The 23,909-nt window shown below is 45.1% G+C and overlaps 1 protein-coding gene across 1 annotated transcript in view; it reads left to right on the forward strand.

Annotated features, from left to right (window-relative positions):
• Positions 1-929: 929 nt before the first annotated feature.
• Positions 930-23,909, forward strand: part of LAPTM5 (lysosomal protein transmembrane 5) — a 90,609-nt gene continuing 67,629 nt past the window's right edge. The window contains exon 1 of the mRNA XM_068265455.1: positions 930-1,030. Coding sequence (XP_068121556.1) covers positions 947-1,030 — 84 coding nt within the window. The 5' untranslated portion in view covers positions 930-946. The remainder of the gene's footprint in view (positions 1,031-23,909) is intronic.

Here is a 23,909-nt window from a genome sequence, read left to right on the forward strand (position 1 = left end):
AACTATACTTTGAATATCCAACTTACTGTCTTGGCACCTGAGTACCGATTTTGCATTGGCACATATTAGACACCTCCCTGGATTAGCGCCCAAATGAATTGATCCCGGCTTATGGACTTCTTCAGAGGTCAGTCATCAAACACATGAATGCTCTACTGTATAATAAAATACTCCAGAAGAGCGATATATATTTAAGGTAAATCTAAAGTGAAAAAAAGTCCATTTACTTACCTGGGGCTATTTCCAGCCACTTCAAGTCTTCCTGGTCTCTCACCATCTTACCACACTCCATCGTTCCTCCGGTGTCCCCTCCAATGTTGAGAGCGTGGTCCCATACTGCGCGCCTCCTCCAACGCTACAGTAGCGCTCTGTGCTTGCACACTAAGCAAAAAATGCTACTGTGTGCACAGAACACTTGGGCTGTGGAAGCGCTATAGAGGATGGACGCTACCAATGCAGCGCATGTGCAGAGAGTGGAGTCACGGCGAGGGAGCATGAAGACTTCAGGGGGCTGGAAGAAGCCCCAGGAATGTAAATGGGCAATTTGTTTTTCACTTTAGGTTCATATTAACCTAAGCATGTGTGGATACAACAATGGAAAGCAGAAAAAAAACAGTAAAGAAGAAAAAATAAAAAATAAAATTTCATACCCTTTTGCCCAAGGATATATAATTGAGGAAAATATTGATACTTATGAATATGAACATGCTGTGCATATACCTACATACATAAAACACACAGTACTAATATATATAAGGTCGTACAATGATGCAGCATTTATATTCTACATCCCTTTTACAGTTTCTATATGTGTTGTGTGCAGATATAATCTAATTGGTTATCAACTCCTCATCTGTGTTAAGCAAAGTGAGAACAGGAAGGAAATTGAGCAGAATTTGTGCATCAAACAAGTTCTCAGTAACAGTGACCAAGCACAGAGAAAGACATGGCAGCTAAAAAGATTGAGGCTTCTGCAAGCTCCAGCGGCAGCATCCGAGCTGTGGCCCATGTTTTGGCTATATATCATTTGGTGAGTCAGAAAACACATTGATCTTGGGCTATATGAAGTAGAACACAGCAGTCTGTTTTTGTATATCTTACTGCAGATAGATACTCATAATCAATGCAAGACTAGTAATTGCGCAGAGCTCTCCAGTGTGAGTGGAATCGATGAAATACAGACCTCTTCATTTAACTTTTAACTTCTGTAGATAATTGGAGCTAATATTCTCATTGTCTTGAACTTCTGGAACTTCTGTGTAAATGCACCTTTAAGTTGTTTTTATTTTTGTTGTGACTGTAATGATTATTGGGCAGTGTCTGCGCTGTCCCTAGTCACTTGTGGAGTAGCTGCAGGATTAATATGCAGGCTGTGGAATCAGGCCTCAGCTAACATTATCTAGCTGTCTATAAAGTAACTGGAAAGCAAATATTGATCGGCAAGAAATCTAAGTGGCATAAATTAGTAAATGTTGCAAATGTATCAATAAATACAATGTAGTATATAAACTGTGCTGATTGCAGAATAACAGAGCTGCATCCAATATAGTTGGGCATCTGCTTAGTAAAAGATGCGATTATCATATACATATTGCTGTTTTTAGTTGTTTAGGTCACACATTGGATTTTTCTGTATTTCAAGAGATACATGCAGGTATGCATATGAATGGGTCAGTCAAATAAAAGTGATAGATTGCAGCCATACCATTTAACGATCAGATTGTGATGATCACAAGACTTTACAAGTGTTGTCTGACATATAGGTAAATAGCTATCAATACTTTTGGATTACCCCAGTCACCTGTGGCTTGGAGCAGGAATTATTATCATTCATTTATAAAGCGCCAACATATTCCATGGTGCTGTACAGAGTAAGAAACACACCTGGGGAGTTAGAAAAAGGTAAATAGTTGATATATTTTATCTCTCCCTGCCCTCAGAAGTTGTATTGTGCCAGGAAAACTTTTATGGCTGTAACTTGCTTATCAGTGATGTTTACTATACAGTATTTCCAACAAGCTATCGACAAGACAGAAGCTGTCACTTCCATTCCTTGAAATCAACTCTTTCAGGCAGCAAAATAAAATAGCCTGGCTATTATTATGTTTTGTACAGGGCCGGATTTACAGCTCAGGAGCCTATAGGCACAAAAGCTCTGGCGCCCTAAACCCCACCCCTTAACTTAGGCCACGCCCCTCACATCACGGCCCCTTTTTCTTATTCGATAAAACCACAGAGGATAATGCATAAATTACCAAAAACAAGTATAGAATACCAACAATGCGCAGATATTTCCAATGACACATAGAATTAACGAAATATAGGATGATATTTCCAACAACAAGCAGATAATACATGTCACAACGACTAAATACAAATCTAACTACTACGCCACTGTGCTGCCCACTGAAGATTTAACTTAGCAGTTATACAGTAGTTTCACCTGAGTGGTGCAGATGATGCTAGGAGCTGCAGTGCAAGTCTAGCAGCCTGAAAAACATCCAGCTGTTGGAGCACTAGAAGTCCCACACAACACAAAAAAAATGTCCATATATCTACCCTGAAGCTACAGGTTGCTGGTGTCAGAGTCAGAGGGATGCTTGCCAGAAGAGACTTCAGTGAAGTAGCAAGCCTGCAGTGCTAAACCCATTTGCTCAAATTCACAATTAGCATCCTGCACCCCTTGTGAGTAAGCTGGCCTAATATATACTATAGGGTGCTCTGCAGCCAGTCTCCATTGTGAAAACTAGACATGGCCATAAGAAAGCTAATGCTACTCTTCCCCTCCCTGTGAAAGCAGAGCCCCTCTAGTAGCTAGGAATGTGAGCCCCCCTCCTCCCTCTCACCACCTCTGCTCCTGGAAAGCGCACAGCCGCTGCCCAGTGACACTGAACTGTCCCGTGCAGGAAACAGAGCTGAATCCCTGCCGCCTGTGTTGGAGAGGAGATCGCTGGAAGTCGCTGGTTTTTTTTTTTGTTTTTTTTTCTTACAGTGCAGGCTCATCTGCTGCCCCAGCGGCTCCCTCTCACATACACAAGCCTGGAAGAAGGGGGCCGCTGCACACCAGCCCACACTTGTCTGCCTCCATACGCACACACATCTTCCCCCTGCACTCGCTCCTTTCCTTGTCACGGGAGGCGGAGTCTGCGGAGCCTGTTATCACGCAGCTTCAATATATGATCTAGAGAAGGAACATGCAGGCGGCTAATAAGCCGCCTTTCAAATGCTTTCCGCCTGTAGGCACGTGCCTACTGTAATCAATGGTAAATCCGGCCCTGGTTTTGTACTGTACATGCACATATTTATCTCATTATGTCATGTATCAACTCGGGTACACTTTAAGCTTGTCTTAAATTACATGGATTTTGGATAGATTATACATATAGTGCAAATAACTTCAACAATGCGTGCATAGTTTTATCTCCTAGTCATTTTTATCTTTAGGAAGTTCGACAACAACATGATACAATATATAGACTTTGTCTAATTTTGGTTCTGTGCATAAAAATATGAGGTGACTAAACACAATGCCTTCATTTCATGGGCTCAAAAACAAATTTGGACAAATAAAATAACTGGAAATAAAATTTTAATTTCTAATACTTGGTTGAAAACCCTTTGCTGGCAATGGCAGGCTGAATCTTGAACCCATGGACATCACATGCTGGGTTTCATCTTTTAAATGCTCTGCAAGGCTTTTAATGAAGTGGCTTTCAGTTGCTGTTTGTTTGTGGGTCTTTTTTTTGTTTAGTCTGAAACAAGTGAAGTGCATGCTTAATAGGTTAAGATTAGATGACTGACTTGGCCATTCAAGCATTTTACACTTCTTTGCTTTAATAAACTCCTGGGATGCTTTGGCTGTATGTTTTGGGTCATTGTCCATCTGTGTCATCGCCCAATCAATTTGACTGCATTTAGCTGGTTTTGAGTAGACAGTATGTCTCTGAATACCTCATAATTCATTTTGCTGCTTGTCACATCATCAATAAACACTAGTGTCCCACTGCCACTGGCTGCCATGCATGCCCAAGTCATCACACTGCCTACATCGTGTTTTACAGATGATGTGGTATGCTTTGGATAATGAGCTATTCCACACCTTCACTAGGGTTTTTTCTTGCCATCATTCTGGTAGAGGTTGATCTTAGTTTCATCTGTCCAAAGAATGATTTTCCAGAACTGTTCTCACTTTTTTTAGATGTTCTTTAGCAAAGTCCAACCTAGCCATGGGCGTCCGCAGAAAATTTTCCAGGGGGGGGGGGCAAAAAGTGGGGAGCAAAAATCCGGGCTGGTGTTGTGTGCAAAAAATACGCGCGCCGCGCCGAAAAATGGGTGTGGTCATGAACCAGAATGTGGGTGTGGTCGTGGGTGGAGACAAGTTTACATGAACTAAGCAATGGTGGGACATTAGATTAGGACAGTGGTGGCGAACCTTTTGGAGGTCGAGTGTCCAAACTGCAAAGTCACTTTACTATCACAAAGTGCCAACAGCAATTTAAACTAAATACAAACGTTTTAACTCATACATGAACATTATGGAAAATTAAGTTGAAAATAAACTGTGAAGATAAACAATTTCATCCATCGTACTCCTGGAAAAAATTATTCATTTTTTTAGAACCTCCCAGTTTCATTTTCTGTTTTAAAAAGCGGAAAAAGTAGGTTTAATGCTATTGTCTCATATGATGATGATTCAGCTTTTTCCATAGTCTCGCAGTTAGCAATCATGTGACCCCCAACAAGACAAATTCAGCAATCATGAGCCCCCCCCCCCCCCCCCCATCAAGACAAATTCAGCAATCATGAGGCCCCCAACATGACCAACTCAGCAATCATGAGGCCCCCAACAAGACAAATTCAGCAATCATGAGGCCCCCAACAAGACAATTCAGCAATCATGAGGCCCCCAACAAGACAAATTCAGCAATCTTGAGGCCCCCAACAAATCATGAGGCCCCCAACAAGACAAAGTCAGTAACCATGAGGCCCGCAACAAGACAAATTCAGCAGTCATAAGGCACATAAATAGACAGCTTTTCACATAAATAGGCAGAATGCCCCCTTAATATGTAGACACCTCTCACCTGGCAGCAGTTCCCCAAAATACACTCAATCTGACAGCAGTGGTTCCCCAAAAATAGGTAGCCCCAGGTCTATAGGTGTCCCCAGAATAGGTGGCCAGCGGTATAGATGTCCCCAGAACTGGTAGCCAGGGGTAGAGATGTCCCCAGAACAGGTAGCCAGGGGTATATGTGCCCAGTATATGTAGGCAGGGGTATATGTGCCCAGTATATGTAGGCAGGGGTATATGTCCCCAGTATATGTAGGCAGGGGTATATGTCCCCAGTATATGTAGGCAGGGGTATATGTCCCAGTATATGTAGGCAGGGGTATATGTCCCAGTATATGTAGGCAGGTGTATATGTCCCAGTATATGTAGGCAGGGGGTATATGTCCCAGTATATGTAGCCAGGGGGATATGTCCCAGTATATGTAGGCAGGTTTATATGTCCCAGTATATGTAGGCAGGAATATATGTCCCAGTATATGTAGGCAGGTGTATATGTCCCAGTATATGTAGCCAGGGGGATATGTCCCAGTATATGTAGCCAGGTGTATATATCCCAGTATATGTAGGCAGGGGGTATATGTCCCAGTATATGTAGCCAGGGGTATATGTCCCAGTATATGTAGGCAGGGGTATATGTCCCAGTATATGTAGGCAGGGGTATATGTCCCAGTATATGTAGGCAGGGGTATATGTCCCAGTATATGTAGGCAGGGGTATATGTCCCAGTATATGTAGGCAGGGGTATATGTCCCAGTATATGTAGGCAGGGGTATATGTCCCAGTATTTGTAGGCAGGTGTATATGTCCCAGTATATGTAGGCAGGGGTATATGTCCCAGTATATGTAGGCAGGTGTATATGTCCCAGTATATGTAGGCAGGGGTATATGTCCCAGTATATGTAGGCAGGGGTATATGTCCCAGTATATGTAGCCAGGGGTATATGTCCCAGTATATGTAGGCAGGTGTATATGTCCCAGTATATGTAGGCAGGGGTATATGTCCCACTATATGTAGGCAGGTGTATATGTCCCAGTATATGTAGGCAGGGGTATATGTCCCAGTATATGTAGGCAGGGGTATATGTCCCAGTATATGTAGCCAGGGGGATATGTCCCCAAAAAAAGTGGCCATGTCTGTGTGCAGGAGGAGGGGAGCAGCGGAGAGAAGAGGGAGAGCTATGGGCACTCACCTTAGGGGGCTCTCCCTCCCTCTCTCGCTGTCCCCTCCGGAGTCCAGAATGAAGTGTGCAGCGGCTGGCAGCGGGCGGAACTTACCTCCTCTCGTCGCACGCGCCGGATGGATTAGCCGCTACTCTGGCCTGATCCAGACCAGAGTGCGGCACCAGAACTTCCGGCGCAGGAGCGAGAGGAGGTAAGTTCCGCCCGCTGCCAGCCGCTGCACAGTGCACACTTCATTCCGGAGGGGACAGCGAGGGAGAGAGAGCCCCCTAAGGTGAGGGAAGGGGGGGGGAGAAGTCCGCCCTTCCCCACTGTGCCCATAGCTCTCTCTCTTCTCTGCGCTGTCCCCTCCTGCTGGCTGCACGGGCACGCGGCCAGGGGGGGGGGCAGCGGGCAGATGCCCGGTTTTGCCATATGTGCGGACGCCCATGAACCTAGCCTTTCTATTCTTGAGGCTTAGAAGTGTACCTTGCAGTACACCCTCTGTATTTACTTATGTGCAGACTTCTTTTTAAAGTAGACATAGATAGTGATACCCCCTGTAGAGTGTTGTTCACTTGGTTGGATGTTGTGAAGGCGTTTCTCTTCACCATCAAAAGGATTCTGTGATCATCCACCACTGTTGTCTTCCAGGGATGTCTGGGTCTTTTAGTGTTGCTGAGTTCACCAGTGCTTGCTTTATTTCTCCAGATGTACCAAGAAATAGATGTTGCCACTAATAAGGTAGCAATTTCTCTGATTTTTTTCTGTTTTTGCAGCTCAAGGATGGCTTCTTTCCCCTTCATAAAGGCTCCTTTGACCGCATTTTGTCTGTTCACAGTAAAATCTTCCACATGCAAGCTCCACACCTCAAATCACCTCCAGATCTTTTAACTGTTTAACTGATAATGACATAACATTGGACTTGCCCACAGCCGCCCATGAAATAGCCTTTGAGTCAATTGTCCAATTAGTTTTTAGCCCCTAAAATTAAAGGATTGTGTTGAAAAATACTTTAGTTGCCTCACATTTGTATGCAATTGTTTTCTTCACCCCACTGATTTAACCAATTAAGCCTATCTGGAGGAACATTCTCGTCCAGATAGGCTGCGTGCACTCCCACCGGCTGTTAGCCCAGCGATCAATGAATGAGATTATAGCTCCCATTCATTGATCGAAGTCCCCCGCAGAAAAAACGACAGCCTCTTATCAGAGGCTGCGGTTTTTGTGAGTTAAAAAAAAGTTTCCCGTCCTCATTCATGTTCCTGGAAGCGTGATTGTATGCTTCCAGGACTCTTTGACTGTGGCCATCTTGTGGCCAAATAGTAAAACTACACCCACATCCATTTTTGTTATTAAATACATACAATATTTTACATTTAAAATTAGCTGTTCACCTCCCACACCAAAAATTACCCAAATAAATTTTTTAATAAAAAAAATTAAAAAAAAATACAATTAAAAAAACAAAACATAAATAGTTACCTAAGGGTCTGAACTTTTTAAATATGCATGTCAAAGGAGTATATTAATATATATTTTTTTAATTATGGGCTTGTAAATAGTGATGGATGCAAATTGAAAAAATGCACCTTTATTTCCAAATAAAATATCGGCGCCATACATTGTGATAGGGACATCATTTAAATGGTGTAATAAGCGGGATACATTGGCAAATAAAATACATGGGTTTTAATTACGGCAGCATGTATTAATTTCAAACTATAATGGCCAAAAATTGAGAAATAATGATTTTTTCCATATCTTTCTTAATATTCCTGTTAAAATGGATTTAGAATAAAATAATTTTTAGCAAAATATATCACCCAAAGAAAGCCTTATTGGTTGGCGGAAAAAACAAGATATAGATCAATTAATTGTGATGAGTAGTGATAAAGTTATTGGCAAATGAATGGGAGATGAAAGTTGCTCAGATGCAAAAAATGAACAACCCTTCGGGCTTAAAGGGAAGGTTCAAGCAAAAAAAAAAAAATGAGTTTTACTTACCTGGGGCTTCTACCAGCCCCATGTAGCCATCCTGTGCCCTTGTAGTCACTCACTGCTGCTCCAGTCCCCCGCTGGCAGCTTTCTGACCTCGGAGGTCAGGGCCACATTGCATACATTTTTACGCATTCCAGCTAGTGCAGGAACAAAAATTTACGCGTTGCACCACTAACACGTAAAAATGTATGCGTTAATGTTCCTGCACTAGCGGGAATGTGTAAAAATGTATGCAATTCGGCCCTGACCTCCGAGGTCAGAAAGCTCCCAGCGGGGGACTGGAGCAGCAGTGAGTGACTACGAGGGCACAGGATGGCTGCATGGGGCTGGTAGAAGCCCCAGGTAAGTGAAACTCATTTTTTTTTTTTTGCTTGGACCTTCCCTTTAAGTGGTTAAAACAGAAAGTCTACATTTTAACTGCATCTGAGTTGTTTTATTTAAAATTCATTGTGGCAATGTACAGAACCAAAATTAGAAAAAGTTGTTCCTATCCAATAATTCATGAACCTAACTGTAAATGTGTGCGCGTGCGTGCGTGCGTGCGTGTATATATTACATATATATATATTTATTTATTTATTTCTCTTTTAATTTTATATTGTGTTATCATATTATGTAGCACTTTACAGAGTACATTGAGCAAGTCACATTTCTTGCCATCCTATAATGGAGCTGATAACCTTGTATTGCATCCCCATCACACTTTTTGCTCCCGGGAAGATGATTAACTCACCAGAGTGTATCTTTTTTCCTTGAACATCAGAAGAAACCATAATACCCAGAGGAAGCCCACACAAACGCAAGGAGAAAAATACAACTTCTGTGCAGCCAGGTTGTGTCCCTGATGGGAATGGAAACCAAAATTGTTGCTGGAAGTCAAGAATGATAACTTCTCAGCTGCCATTTCCAGTCTGTTTTTATGACCTTCTTATGAGACATCTCCTGCAAAATGGGTCATCAAAAATCTCCTGCACTTGGTCTTGCAAAATAAATGCAAAGGCAAAGGAACATACTGGGATCTGTCGCGACAAAGTCAGTGTGCAGATCACAGCTATAGTTTTCCAATGGACCATTCACATATACAATACAATACAATAAAATTTGAAAAGCGCTTTTCTCCCATAGGACTCAAAGGGCATAGTTGTGTCTCAGATCAATACAGGGTTGCAGGCTGGGTTGTGTTACAGAGGAGATAGTCAGATGTTCATGAATGCCAGACTGAAGAGGTAGGTTTTCAGTTTAGACTTAAATGCTTCCAGGGATGGAGCTGTCCTGATTGGGTGTGGCAGGGAGTTCCAAAGTGTAGGGGGAGCATGACAAAAGGCTCTGTCTCCAAAGGTTTTGAGGTGGACTCTGGGGGTGATCAAGGTGTTATGTCCTTTTGATCTAAGATTGTGGGGGGTGTGATGTCCATTGTATGTCCACTGCAGTATTGGCTCACTATCCAGTATTGTGGTCCACTGTAGAAAAAACATCTAATTGGTTCAACTTTTCCAAACTGCAAACTGTGTTGCTGTTCATCCAGTGAATGGTGCACATCCACTCTGGAGTTGCACTGGACCCTGCAATGCAACTAGGGCATGACAAAGCATCCGTGAGGTATGGATGCAGTACCACATGGGGCCACGCCCAGGACAGTGTGAATCAATCCTACAGAGAATGCTCAGTAAGTCCCCTATGACTTCCCATGTATGATTTTTGCAGATCTACAGCTGATTGCTCAGCCTTTGGTTGTATCTTTTAAAACTCCTGTGGAAAGTTTGAGCCAGGAATGACTTTTTTTGGGTTGCTCGTTTTTCTATACAATAGCCTTTAATGTATTGTCAGCAAAAAAGTGAAAATTAAACTTTCTTCGATAAAATAAGCCTGAAGCATTATGTGAAAAGAATACAAAATACAGCAAAGTTCCTCCTAGAAATGCTCATGTTAACTAAAATAGGTTTAAAGTATAGGTGTTTTTATACATCAGCACTGATAAAACGTCTTTACATAACTGTTAATCAGGCATGGGCTTCCGAATTCCGCGGAAGCTAAAATTCCGAAATTCCGCCGGAATTGGGGTTTCCGCATGGTTCCGCGGAATTCGGAATTTGCAATCCGGAATTCGGAATTTGCAATCCGAAATTCGGAATTCCGGCAAAATCGGAATCGGAATGAATTGACCAATCAGGAGATGCGGAATGAGTTGACCAATCATAATCAGCGGAGAGTTACTGCGCTAAAATAACGGTTTCAACATTTTTTTTATCCAAATTTACAAAATACAAATCAACTTTATTAACAATAGATATTTCAAATGAGCGATTGAGTGTTTCCTCCTAAATTTACGGAAATCCGTTTAAAAATTACGGAAGTCCGTTTAAAAATACGGAAAGTGCACGTGGCGGAATACCGCGGAATTCCGCGGAATGTAGCGGAATTCCACCGGAATGTAGCGGAAGCGGAATTTCGGTAGTGGCGGTATGCGGAATTACCGCGGAATCGGAAATTGGCTCTTCCGACCATGCCTGCTGTTAATGCAATGTAGTTACAATACCCATTTTAGCCTCATTTTTTTATACTGACATGTCACCCATGTTACTCTGATTGCGACTGTGCTCCTCTTTATGCACAGCGGCTCTGTGTTACTGCGTAGGGATGGTCATACTTGGGCTCAGCACGGCTCTGCTCATGCAGGGTCCTAGGCAGTCACAGTGGTCTCCAGGAAGACACAGGAAGCCTCTAAAGGATCCAGAGGCTTCCCTCTTCTTAAAGTACTCCTGCTACTGCTTTATGTGCTTTTAATCCTGTTTTATGTGTGGCACTGTGACATATCTCACAGCACCATCATCACAGTCGAGCGCCCCCTATGGTCCCTGCTCTGCTGAGCCATAATATTCAACTGAGCAGTACATAGATTATGGGCGGGGAGGATGTGGTAGTTCTCCTTCCCTAGTCCATCCCTCAGAATGTCCCTTTCACTCCCCGTTTATGGTTCCCGATATTACTGTCACTGCACATTGTGCAGGAAACTGCGAGGTGTGTGGGCTTGGGGAGATTGAGCTCGGAACGACAGTGTACTAATAGACAGGGCCGGATTTGTACTTTTTACCGCCCTAGGCCCACTATCACCAGCCGCCCCCTGACCAACAGAATCCTAACAATTTTTCTTTTTTTCTAATTTTAAGGGGAACTTTTGCTATGCCCCAGCACAGGATCTGTATTAAATTTGGACAAATAGCGATTAGGTGGGGGGATTCAGAGCGAGGTAGCTGAGGTGCAAAAGCGTTACCCTTCACACTTGTTGAAATGCAGCATACATTATCTCCCACACATGAAAAAGGATACAGCCAAAAGAGGCGCAGGGAAAAAATGGCGCATGGTAATGTAGTAAAACGCTATTTACCGTTGTTATAAAAACGGTAAATACCGTTTTTAGATTACTGCCCTGAATAAACTCCTGTTTGTTTATTGGCTTCTTACTTGCTTTGCTCTCCACGATGTGAAGCCATAGGTGCTGGGTGGCTGCCCTCGTCAGCTCAAGGCAAATGACCACGCTGTTAGTCTTCATCCATCCGCGGTCGAGAGCTCCACTAGTCTCTGCGGCTACCGGCATTGCTTACAGGGTACACTTGAAGCTGCACTGTGGTGCTTGCAGTGAAACAGTAAAACGATAGATGGTGCTAATTCACATAGGGTTGCAAAGCGATATCTAAATACTGTTAGTGCAGGCTTGAGTAAAGGGTGTGTAGCACAGTGGTAAAGCACTGGTCTACCAAATGAATCTTGCCAGTTTGAATCTGCTCAATGTTGTTGTTTTTTTTCCTTTTATTTTAGTAGATAGAGATACCCATGCTATCTGTAAATTAATAAAAGATTAGTTTAAAAATACTTTTTTTATGAAGTAAAAGTTTTGTGCTTTTAATATCCCAGCTGCATAACATAAGCAAGGTTAAGAAGAAGGAAGTGGGAACTGATGAAAATAGCTGTAGTGATTCCTTTTGAACCACCTTGTATACGTCGTTGTGCAGCTAGGATATTAAAAGCACAAAACTTTTACTTCATAAAAAAAGTATTTTTAAACTAATCTTTTATTAATTTACAGATAGCAGCACATCTATCAATTAATAAAAATAATAATAGAGCATTGACTGGATTCGAACTAGCACCTGCTCAAAAATATCACCAATGTCCTGTGCTTTACCACTGTACTATACAAATAGTCAACTGAGTTGTACATTTCTTTGCACCATAATTTTCTCTTCCAACCCGACGATAGAAAATAGCGTTTTATACTAAACTGAATGTTCCTGCAGAGCTGTGCACCATTTTTTCCTGCCCCCATTCTAACACATAGTGCATCGCATACAAGCTATGCTGGCACTTGTAATTCATCACACACAAGGTATACTGGCACTTGTACTGCATCACATACAGACTATACTTGCACTTGAAATGCAGAGTGCCCTACATGTACAAGTATAGCCTGTATGTGATGCACTACAAGTCCTAGAATAACCTGTATGTGGTGAACTACAAGTACAAGTCTGTATGGACCTGTGTATGAGGCACTACAAGTACTGGCATAGCATGTGTACAATTCACTAGAAGTTTCAGCATAGCCTGTACCTGATAGCTAGCTTTAGGTGCTCTATCGAGGCATGTTAAGCCATGCATGCCGCCCATTGCCCACTCCCCCAGCTGTCACTCACGCACAAAGCTTGTTTCTCCGCAGGGAGCTGGTAGGATCCCGAGTGCCTCTCCTGGTCTGATGAGCTCCTTCATGGTGCAGTTGGCTCCCGTCCTCCCGATCCTGTCCTCTCCGGTCCCTGTCCTCCTCCTTCCCGGAGGTCCTTTGAGCCACGAGCCACAGCCTCCCTCCAACAGACAGCAGCCCTGCACGCCAGGTCACCCAAGCGTGAGCGGCAGCTCCAGCCAATCACGCTGCACGCTGCCACTCAGCTGACTTCCGGAATCTGCGCTTCTCATAGGCCGGCAGGCAGGAACTGGAGCGGAGGAGGGCGCAGATGTCCGTTTCTACCCGCTGTTTTGAAAGCCAATTGATGGCACAATTGATGGCGTTCATGGATCGGGAGTCAGGACGCAGACAGGTTTCAATGCGCCCTTTGAACTCTGGCGCCCTAGGAACGTGCCTTGGATGCCTTCCCACAAATCCGGCCCTGCTAATAGCTGTATTAGTACACTATCGTTCCAAGCTCAATCTCCCCAAGTTCACGCACATTGCAGCTTTCCTGTGCACCGTGTGCAGTTACAGTAATATCTGCAACCATAAACGGGGAGTGAAAGGGGCATTCAACAGACTATGGGAGGAGCACTGCCACATCCTTCCCACCCATAATCAACGTTCTGCTCAGTTGAATACTATGGCTGAGCAGTGCAGCGAGCCAGCGACCACATCCACATGGACGGACTGCTCAGCTGTGAGGATGGTGCTGTGACATGTCACAGCACCACACATAAAACAGGATTAAAAGTATGTTAAACACTGCTCAGTTCAGAGGTACTTATCCTTGAGCCTTGGCAAGTCTTTGGATGGGTAGCGGTGGACTCACATTCAAAAGTTCACTTATCATGTGAAGGGAAACCCCATCAAGTTTCATATACAGGAATTAAACAAAAGAAAAAAGGATTTTCTCTGTCCATGATCTGATGTTTGTATTGTATCCAGGAAATATGAAAACAGAGTGCACACCAGAATGCTGCGTGTTACTCAGTAGCACTGTACTCCAAGTGGTGCAGCATCTAGAAAGAAATTGTTATTCCACAGTAAGGTCAAGAAACCAGGAGCAGCTCACTTGCATCATATAAAACTCCAAAACTTTAATCCAAAAATCTTCTTAGAAAAACAGCAGCAATAAAAATAGATTAAAAAGTACTTATCATTCCTTACGGCTCAACATACAGTAAAAGGTCAGCGGGAGGTGCGAAGGAGTCATGGTCGATGATCGTTTTGCCCCTCGGTTGGGGCTTTATCAAGATCAAGGTCTTGATACAGCCCCAATCGAGGGGCGAAACAATCATCGACCATGACTCCTCCACATCTCCCGCTGACCTTTCACTGTATGCCGAGCCGAATGGAATGATAAGTACTTTAAATCTATTTTTATTGTGGCTGTTTTTCTAAGAAGATTTTTGGATTAAAGTTTTGGAGTTTTATATGATGCAAGTGAGCTGCTCCTGGTTTCTTTACCTCACTGTGGAATAAAATACATGATCTTTGCAGCAATTACAATGAAGATGCTGCATTCATCATTCTCCTATGGTAAATAATCTCCATGGCCTAAAGTTGCTACTTATACCTCTGTATTTGGTGAAAGCACATTATGAGATTGATGGGTGGCACAAATGTGACCATTCGCAAAATTTAACAAAGTTTTATAAGAGGTCTATTACAATAACATCAAGCTTTATTTGTGTGTGTGTGTGTGTGTATATATATATATATATATATATATATATATATATATATATATATATATATACATATATATATATATACATATATATATATATATATATATATATATATATATATACTGTATATTGTAAATCTAAGAGTGAATGGAACCGGAGTCACAATTAAACTCTGACAAGGGCAAGCCTCATGCTGTATATATATATATTTATATATACTGGCAATCTCACAGACAGTTCTATTTTATTTTTCGGTATGCCTAATAAGTAAGTCTAATAAGCCTACTACACGCTGCTACTGCAGGTAACTGAATAGGATGTGAAGGAAAATGAGCTGCTGCTTTATACAGCTAATAAATTAAGGGTAGTAGCAGGCCCTCCCTGGCTTCCAGGCCTCATGAGTCCACAAGCTATTGCAGGATATAACATTACAGGATAGACTGCAATGACTAGTAGTGATGAATATTCCGCACAAGCTATAGCGAGCTGTCATTTTTCTGAAATAGTGTCATTTCAGCACATAAAAATTCAGGAGAGGCTGAAACCAGCAGTGCTGCTAATTCATACTACAATGGTTTTACATTCGGTGCCTTGGGTCAGCGGCTCAGCAGTGTAGTAACTTAAACGCATTTCGTCTTCTGTCTACAGTCCCTAGTGTATCAGCTGAGGAAAGACTTTGCCTGTTGATAGACATTGCTCTGGGTGTAATAAAGATGAAGATAGCTTGCACGTTATTTCATGTGCAAGTGATTCTGTTATGATCACTAATGTAGCAAGGGCATTTTAAACACTTTTTTATCTTTAGGTGACATATTAGGTAGTTACAGTCACATCTGGCTGCCATCACAGTGAAGCTGAGAAAACTGCTTGTGTATTATTATTACTGCTAGTACTAGTGGAAAGGCCAGCCGCTAAAAAATTGCTGCCAAACCTTAGCAACACACACGCCTGACAACGTCCAACCCCCCCCCCCCCCTCCCCCCCAAGCGCGCTGTCCAAAGTTTGTCCGCGTGCCGCATATGCACGCCTGGCATTACGCACGGACACAAGGACATACAGTGCTGCCCATCATTATTCATACCATTGCCAAATTTTGACTTACTTTTTACTTATTTATTCAGCCAGCAAGTAATTTTTTGATAGGAAATGACATGGGTGTCTCCCAGAGCCGGGACAAGGTCCTCCAGCACCCAAGGCTGAGACACCAAAGTGCGCCCCTCCATCCCTGCCACTCGAGCCATCAAACACTGATTGCTATTAGACTAAGAGGCGCCACAGGGCCCACAACCTCCCCAACACCTTAATCTCTAGATATCTGGCTTGCAATCACTGCCATGTATCCCCTTTTCTTATTTCTTTCTGCTTCAAACACAATTAGGAATGACAGCTGAATGAATTCTGCGCCCCCCTCCTACACTGCGCCCTGAGGCTGGAGCCTCTCCAGCCTATGCCTCGGCCCGGCCCTGGTGTCTCCCAAAAGATACTAAAACAATGTAAAAGAAGCTTTATTATGGGAAACTGTAAGGCTTGGTGGTGTATTCTCCACAGTCAGCATGCAACGCATGAGCTGACGTGGAGGAGGTACACACACTAGCACAAGGAAACAGGCTATCCCTAGTATAGTGGAGGGGAGGACTGACTCCAATAGGAGATTGTGGCGCACAGAGCCGGTGCAGATCCGACAGCCACAAACAATACTTTCGCTATAACGTCTCAGCGCAAAGTAGCGCTGAGCGCATAAACCAGAACTGAGGAGATCAGGACAGGTAGACAGAATGAACGCTTGCTAGCTAGCCGCTACTTAGTGCCAGCAAGCATCCACAACAAGACAGACTGGAATGAGGCAGCCAATGCGTTGCAGCGATGGCGTGCCTCACAAAGACAGGACAGGATAGTCAGGAAATAGCAGGATCGAGATAGATGAACGTAACACAGACAAAAATACAATAAGTATGTTTTCCTAGCGTATTACAATTACAGCTATCAATGAAACTATTTGTAACGTCTGACTAACATATGTATATATCAGCAATGAACCGATATATGACATAAGCAGGAACTCTGACTAGGACAGGAGTAATACAGGGAACAGGACTCAGAAGGATTCGCTATCTCTTCGCAGAGATGAACGCAATCCACAAACGGTAACAGAACAGGATTCAGAAGGATTCGTTATCTCTTTGCAGAGATGAACGCAATCCACAAACGGTAACAGAACAGGATTCAGAAGGATTCGTTATCTCTTCGCAGAGATGAACGCAATCCACAAACAGAACCAGGAGCAGGGTAACTAACTCAGCACGGGTGATCATGATACGCGCAACCTACCAAAACGTGCTGGAAAGCTGACTAACTGCACACAGGATATAAACAGTTCGTGTACGTATACATCAGCGACACTGATGTATCAACGTAACACGAATACAAGGAAAATAATAAACGTGCTGGTATGCATATATATTGGCAATGAACCAATATATGATGCAAAGACCAGCAAAGTATCTTTAGAACAAGAAACACGATCGGGGGCTGAAGCAACAGCAAGACAGGCTTAAACTGAAGCTATGAAAACCCGAGGAGTCCTGCAGGAAGCAGATCTTTATACTGAGGTCATCCAATGGGAGCAGACATGCAGATTCCCACACAGGTGAATGATAATCAGTCACAAGCTGACAGCAGGGAAAGGCAGACAAAGCTATGCAGCTTGCATGGAAAGAGATCAGAACTGCCTGAGCTGCAGCACTACTACTTCCAGCAATACCTGCTGCAGCAGCGATCATGACAGAAACAAATTCTCAGCTTTTATTTACATTTGAGCAAAATGTGTCCAGTCCAAAATGATTCATACCCTTCTCAACAATCAATAGAACAGCCTTTATTGGCTATTACACCAATCAAACGCTTCCTATAATTGCAGACCAGCTTTTTGCATGTCTCCACAGGTATTTTTGCCCATTCATCTTTAGCGATGAGCTCCAAATCTTTCAGGTTGGAGGGTCTTCTTGCCATCATCCTGATCTTTAGCTCCCTCCACAGATTCTCAATTGGAATCAAGTCAGAACTCTGACTGGGCCACTCCAAAATGTGAATGTTGTTGTCTGCTAACCATTTCTTCACCACTTTTGCTGTGTGTTTTGAGTCATTGTCATGCTGAAATGTCCACTGGTGCCCAAGACCAAGTTTCTCTGCAGACTGCAGACTGCCTGATGTTGTCATTAAGAATCCTCATGTATTGCTCTTTATACATGGTGCCGTTTACTGTGATTAGGTTCCCAGGTCCATTTGCTGAAAAACACCCCCAAGGTTCCCACCGCCACGTTTTACAGCGGGGATGGTGTTCTTTGGGTTGAAGGTTTCTCCTTTTTATGCCAAATGAAGGAAACATCATCGTGACCAAACAATTAAATTTTTGTTTCATCTAACCATAACACAGAAGGACAGAAGTAGAGATGGTCTGAACCTCCAATTTTCTGTTTGCGAACCGGGTTCGCGAACCTCCACCAACTTTCACGAACCGCAATAGACTTCAATGGGGATTTGAAAACTAGAAACATTTATGCTGGCCACAAAAGTGATGGAAAAGATGTTTCAAGGGGTCTAACACCTGGAGGGGGCATTGCGGAGTAGGACAGACGCCAAAAGTCCTGGGGGAAAATCCGTATTGGACGCAAAGCAGCGTTTTAGGGGCAGAAATCACATTGAATGCTAAATTGCAGGCCTAACATGCTATAAAACATCTTGCATGTGTATACATCAATCAGGGAGCATAATTAGAGTACTGCTTCACACTGGCACACCAAACTCACTGTGTAACGCACCGCAAACAGCTGTTTGTGTAGTGACGGCCGTGCTGGACTGGTGCGCACCATGGCGAGATTGCTCTTCCTCACTCAGTGATGTCAGGTAATGTCTGACTGCCTTATCAACTTTCAATGGTTCTTTCTCTACCATTGTTAAAGCTTACATTTTTTATTTTTTTTTAATTCTTGTTCTGCTTGTTGTTCAATACCTGCAACGAGAATCTTTTATGGAGGGCAAGTCTGCCATTGTGAGTGACCACTGGTAATGGCCAGGGAATACTGGTTCGATTCCGGTGCGGAGTGGGAGCCTAAGAAACGGCTACCACCACCACACATCCAAGAAAGGCAGCAGGCACACTGTGGGCAAAGGAGCAGGAACGGCTACCACACATCCAAGGAATCCAGCAGGCATGGCATGCACGTCCCGAGGTAGTGACCAAAAATAACAATACAGGAGGGCTTTCGAGGCCCTGCTGTATATGACACTGATAGACTGTACTACCTGTAATGAGAATCTGTTATGGAAGGCAAGTCTGCCATCTATTCAAGTGAAAGGTATGCACTGAATGCCAGGTATAATGCAATGTGCAGTCAAAGATGCAGTGCAGGGGCGTCTGAGTCACTAGGCAACTATACATTTTTGTATGGCGTCGTTGGTGGAAGTGGGCGCTCTCTCGCCGCTCTGAGCGTGTTTATTTATTTATATTTCTTTCACCCAGGTCGGCGCTGGCTGTGACAGGCAGCTCAGCCTGTGCCCGGCGACACCTACTGGTCCGCCCCTTTCCTCTCCTCCTTTCAGAGCGAGCAGCATGCACGTAGTTTATATGTGCGGTGCCGCCGCCTACTGGTCCGCCCCTTCTCCCCACCCCCTCTCCCTGCCCCCTCTCCCTCTCTGTGCAGAGCGTGCGATCGTCGCACGCTAGTTAGTTTACACGTCGGTGCCGCACCTAACTCCGCCCCCCGCCTATCACACATGCTTGAAGGCACTTTGAGTGACGCACCACACAGACCAACAGGTGCTCTCTACACAAACTATCTGGAGAGGCGACACCTCACAGTGAGTGCCCTCTGCTGCTCTTGCCTTGATAGTATTTTATATGCCCCCCCCTGGCTGACCCTAATTTCCACTACACGGGGGGGGGGGGGGGGCACAGGTTTTCTCGCCTGGAGTGACAAAATGGCTAGAGACGCCCCTGATGCAGTGAAAGGTATGCAGTGACTGCAAACAGCTGTTTGTGTAGTGACGGCTGTGCTGGACTGGTGCGCACCATGACGAGAGTGCAGGTGATGGCGGCTTTCCAGCCCATATGGTCGCCGGGCTGAGGTAGCTCAATGACAGAACAGTGACTGTCCAGCTGATCAAATTTGGTCTGTCCACAATGAAGCAACGACCTTATTATCTTTGGTGTGCCACCCCTCGAGACTCATATAGCCGGCGGTCATTGCTTTATTGTGATACGCAAGCCCCTTCACCGTGGCAAGGTAATGATCACGAAGGGGAATGGGCACATGTACAAACTTCCGCGAACCTCAATAGACTTCAATGGGGAGGCGAACTTTGAAAACTAGAAAAATTTATGTTGGCAACAAAAGTGATGGAAAAGATGTTTCAAGAGGTCTAACATCTGAGTTTTTGCATGGATGAGTGGGATAGATGCTAAATGCCCCAGGGAAAAATCTGGATTTGACGCAAAGCAGCGTTTTAAGGGCGGAAATCCCATTGAATGCTAAACTGCAGGCCTAAAGATCTTTAAAACATCTTGCATGTGTATACATCAATTAGGGAGTGTAATTAGAGTACTACTTCACACTGACACACCAAACTCACTGTGTAATACACCGCAAACAGCTGTTTGCGTAGTGACGACAGTGCTGGACTGGTGCGCACCATGGCGAGAGTGCAGGGCTGTGGTAGCTCAATAATAGGACAACAGTGACTGTCCAGCTGATCAAATTTGCTCTGTCCACAATGCAGCAATGGCCTTATTATCTGTGGTGTGCCACCCCCCGAGACACTCATATAGCCGGCGGTCATTGCTTCATTGTGATACGCAAGCCCCTTCACCGCGGCAAGGTAATGATCATGAAGGGGAATGGGCACATGTACATGCCTTTTGTTTTGTTGTTGCAGCTGCAGTGCAGCCAGAAAAATTAGGCAGGCATGTACACGCACCAGAAACATTAGTATAGCGGCCGCTGCAAGAAGCGGCCTTAAAAATTCAGGAATTCGCCTGGAGTCCTGGACCCTGTTGGTGGTGGCGGAGAAGGCAAGCGGCCTGCAGGCAGAGATGCTGTGTGGGGAGCGACTTAGTCTTGGGGCAGGCAGCCAGGCAGTCACACGGCATCCAGGCAGAGATGCTGTGTGTGGGGACTGACATTTTGATAAAGGTGAGGTACTGAACACTTTTGTGAGGTCAGGTACTGAACACTTTTGGGACTTAGGCGACTTCTCTTCTCAGTGACAGTGCCTCCAGCTGCACTGAAGGTCTTTTCTGACAGGACGCTTGAGACAGGGCAAGACAGAAGTTGGATGACAAATTGGGACAGCTCTGGCCACAGGTCAAGTCTGCGCACGCAGTAGTCCAAGGGTTCATCGCTGCTCACAGTGTCTACATCCCCACTTAAGGCCAGGTAGTCGGCTACCTGCCGGTCCAGGCGTTGGTGGAGGGTGGATCCGGAAGTGCTAAGGCGAGGCGTTGGACTAAAGAATGTCCGCATGTCCGACATCACCATGAGATCGCTGGAGCATCCTGTCCTTGCCTGCGTGGACATGGGAGGAGAATTACTGGCAGTGGTACCTTTATTGCGTTGTACTGTGACATCACCCTTAAATGCATTGTAAAGCATACTTGCAGCTTTTTCTGCATGTGCTGCATCCTTTCTGCCTACTGGGTAGTTGGTAACATTTCCGCCACTTTGTGCCTATACCGAGGGTCTAGTAGCGTGGCCACCCAGTACAGCTCATTCCCCTTGAGTTTTTTTACACAGGGGTCCCTCAACAGGCTGGACAGCATGAAAGACGCCATCTGCACAAAGTTGGATCCAGACGTATTATCCATCTCCTCTTGCTCTTCCTCAGTGACATCAAGTAAGTCCTCCTCCTCACCCCAGCCACAAACAATACCACGGGAACGTTGAGCAGCACAAGCCCCCTGCAACGCCTACTGCGGTTGTTCTTCTGCCACCATCTCCTCCTCCAAAAAAAACCTTCCTCATCAGCCGAATCTGACTTCTCTTCCCCACACGACTCTTCCTCCTCCTCCCCCCTCTGTGCTGCCGCAGGTGTTGAAGAAACATCTGATTCTGATGAAAATTGCTCCCACAACTGTTCCTGCCATAACAAGCTCCTCCACAGCTTGATCCACCACTCTACGCATGGCACGCTCAAGGAAGTAAGTGTACGGGATCAAGTCGCTGATGGTGCCTTCATTGCGACTCACCAGGTTGGTCACCTCCTCAAATGGCTGCATGAGCCTGCATGCATTTCGCATCAGTGTCCAGTTGTAGGGCCAAAACAGCCCCATCTCCCCAGATTGTGTCCTTCTACTGAAATTGTAGAGGTACTGGGTGACGGCTTTCTCGTGTTCTAGCAGGCGAGAGAACATGACCATGGTCGAATTTCAGCGAGTCGGGCTATCACATATCAAGCGTCTCACCGGCAAGTTGTTTCTCTGCTGAATGTCCGCAAAGCGTGCCATGGCCATGTGAGACCGCCTGAAATGCCCACAAAACTTCCTGGCCTGCTTCAGGACGTCCTCTAAGCCTGGGTGCTTTGACACAAATCTGTGAATGACTAGATTCAGCACATGTGCCATGCAGGGTACATCTGTCAGCTTTCCCAAATTCAATGCGGAAAGGAGATTGCTGCCATTGTCACACACCACGTTGCCGATCTCCAGCTGGTGCGGGGTCAGCCACTGATCCACCTGTTTGTTAAGAGCAGCCAGGAGAGCTGGTCCAGTGTGACTCTCCGCTTTGAGGCAAAACATGTCTAAGATGGCGTGACACCGTCGTACCTGGCATGCAGCATAGGCCCTGGGGAGCTGGGGCTGTGTAGCTGGAGAGGAGATCGCAGCACCAGTAGAGTTGAACTGCCACTCAGCCAAGGAGAAGGAGGAGGACAACAGCAAAGAGGATGTAGCAGGAGGAGAGGAGGTGGCAGGAGGCCTGCCTGCAAGCCGTGGAGGTGTCACAAGTTGGTCCGCTGAACAGCCACGTACTCCCTGCTTGCCATAGGTCACCAGGTTGACCCAATGGGCTGTGTAAGTTATGTACCTGCCCTGACCATGCTTGGCAGACCAGGCATCCGTGGTCAGGTGGACCCTTGACCCAACGCTGTGTGCCAGAGATGACACCACTTGCCTCTCAACTTCACGGTACAGTTTGGGGATCGCCTTTTTAGAGAAATAATTGTGGCCTGGCATCTTCCACTGTGGTGTCCCAATGGCCACAAATTTATGGAAGGCCTCAGAGTCCACCAGCTGGTATGGTAACAGCTGGCGAGCTAACAGTTCAGCCACGCCAGCTGTCAGATGCCGGGCAAGGGGGTGACTGGCAGAAATTGGCTTCTTCCGCTCAAAGATTTCCTTCACGAACACCTGGTTGCTGTGGGCAGAGGAGCAGAAACCGCTCAATGCCAGAGGTGGAGTGGAGGAGGGTGGCTGTGAAGGTGCAAGAGAGAAAGCAGCTGAAGATGCTGCACCTGAATGAGGAAGAGGAGAAGGAGGGTGGCTTTTCTTTTGTTTGCTGGTTTTGCTCAGGTGCTCTTCCCATTGCAGTTTGTGCCTTTTCTCCATGTGCCTTCATAAGGCACTTGTCCCTACATGAGTGTTGGCCTTTCCACGGCTCAATTTTTGGAGGCAAAGAGAACAGATGGCATCTCTCCGATCTGAGACAGACACATTAAAAACATTTCCAAACCGCTGAGCCCCCCTGGGGTGATGGCACTATGGTGGCATCAGCAGCTGACATTAAAGGGCATGTTGGCTGGCTGTATATAGGTTGCGATACATGGCGCAGGACACTGCCACCAGGTGTTTCTGACGACGAGCTCCCCCTGCTTCTTTCAGGAACTCGTCTCCTCCTACTCCTCTCTGACTCCCCCTCTGAATTGTCCCATTGGTCATCTTGTCTCTAGGAATCCATGTGGGATCCGTATCATCATAATAATCATAATCATCCTGCCCAGCTTCACCTCCAAAAATGCACCAACAGCAGGTACCTCATCATCCTCCTCCTCAGACGTTACGTCCATAGTGTCGCCGATTAACTCAGACATATGAGGTCAGGTGGTGTAACTTGCTTAGCGCCTTCATCTGGTTGTAACAATAATGGCTGTGAATCAGTTATTTCCCCACCAATTAACTCCTGCGAAGTGTCAAATGCAGCGGATGTGGTGCTTGCACTGGTGGCTGTGGAAGATGAGGTGTTCTGTATTAAATAGTCAACCACGCCCTGACAATCTT

Source organism: Hyperolius riggenbachi, chromosome 2 (genome assembly GCF_040937935.1).
Source record: "Hyperolius riggenbachi isolate aHypRig1 chromosome 2, aHypRig1.pri, whole genome shotgun sequence".
Taxonomy (NCBI): domain Eukaryota; kingdom Metazoa; phylum Chordata; class Amphibia; order Anura; family Hyperoliidae; genus Hyperolius; species Hyperolius riggenbachi.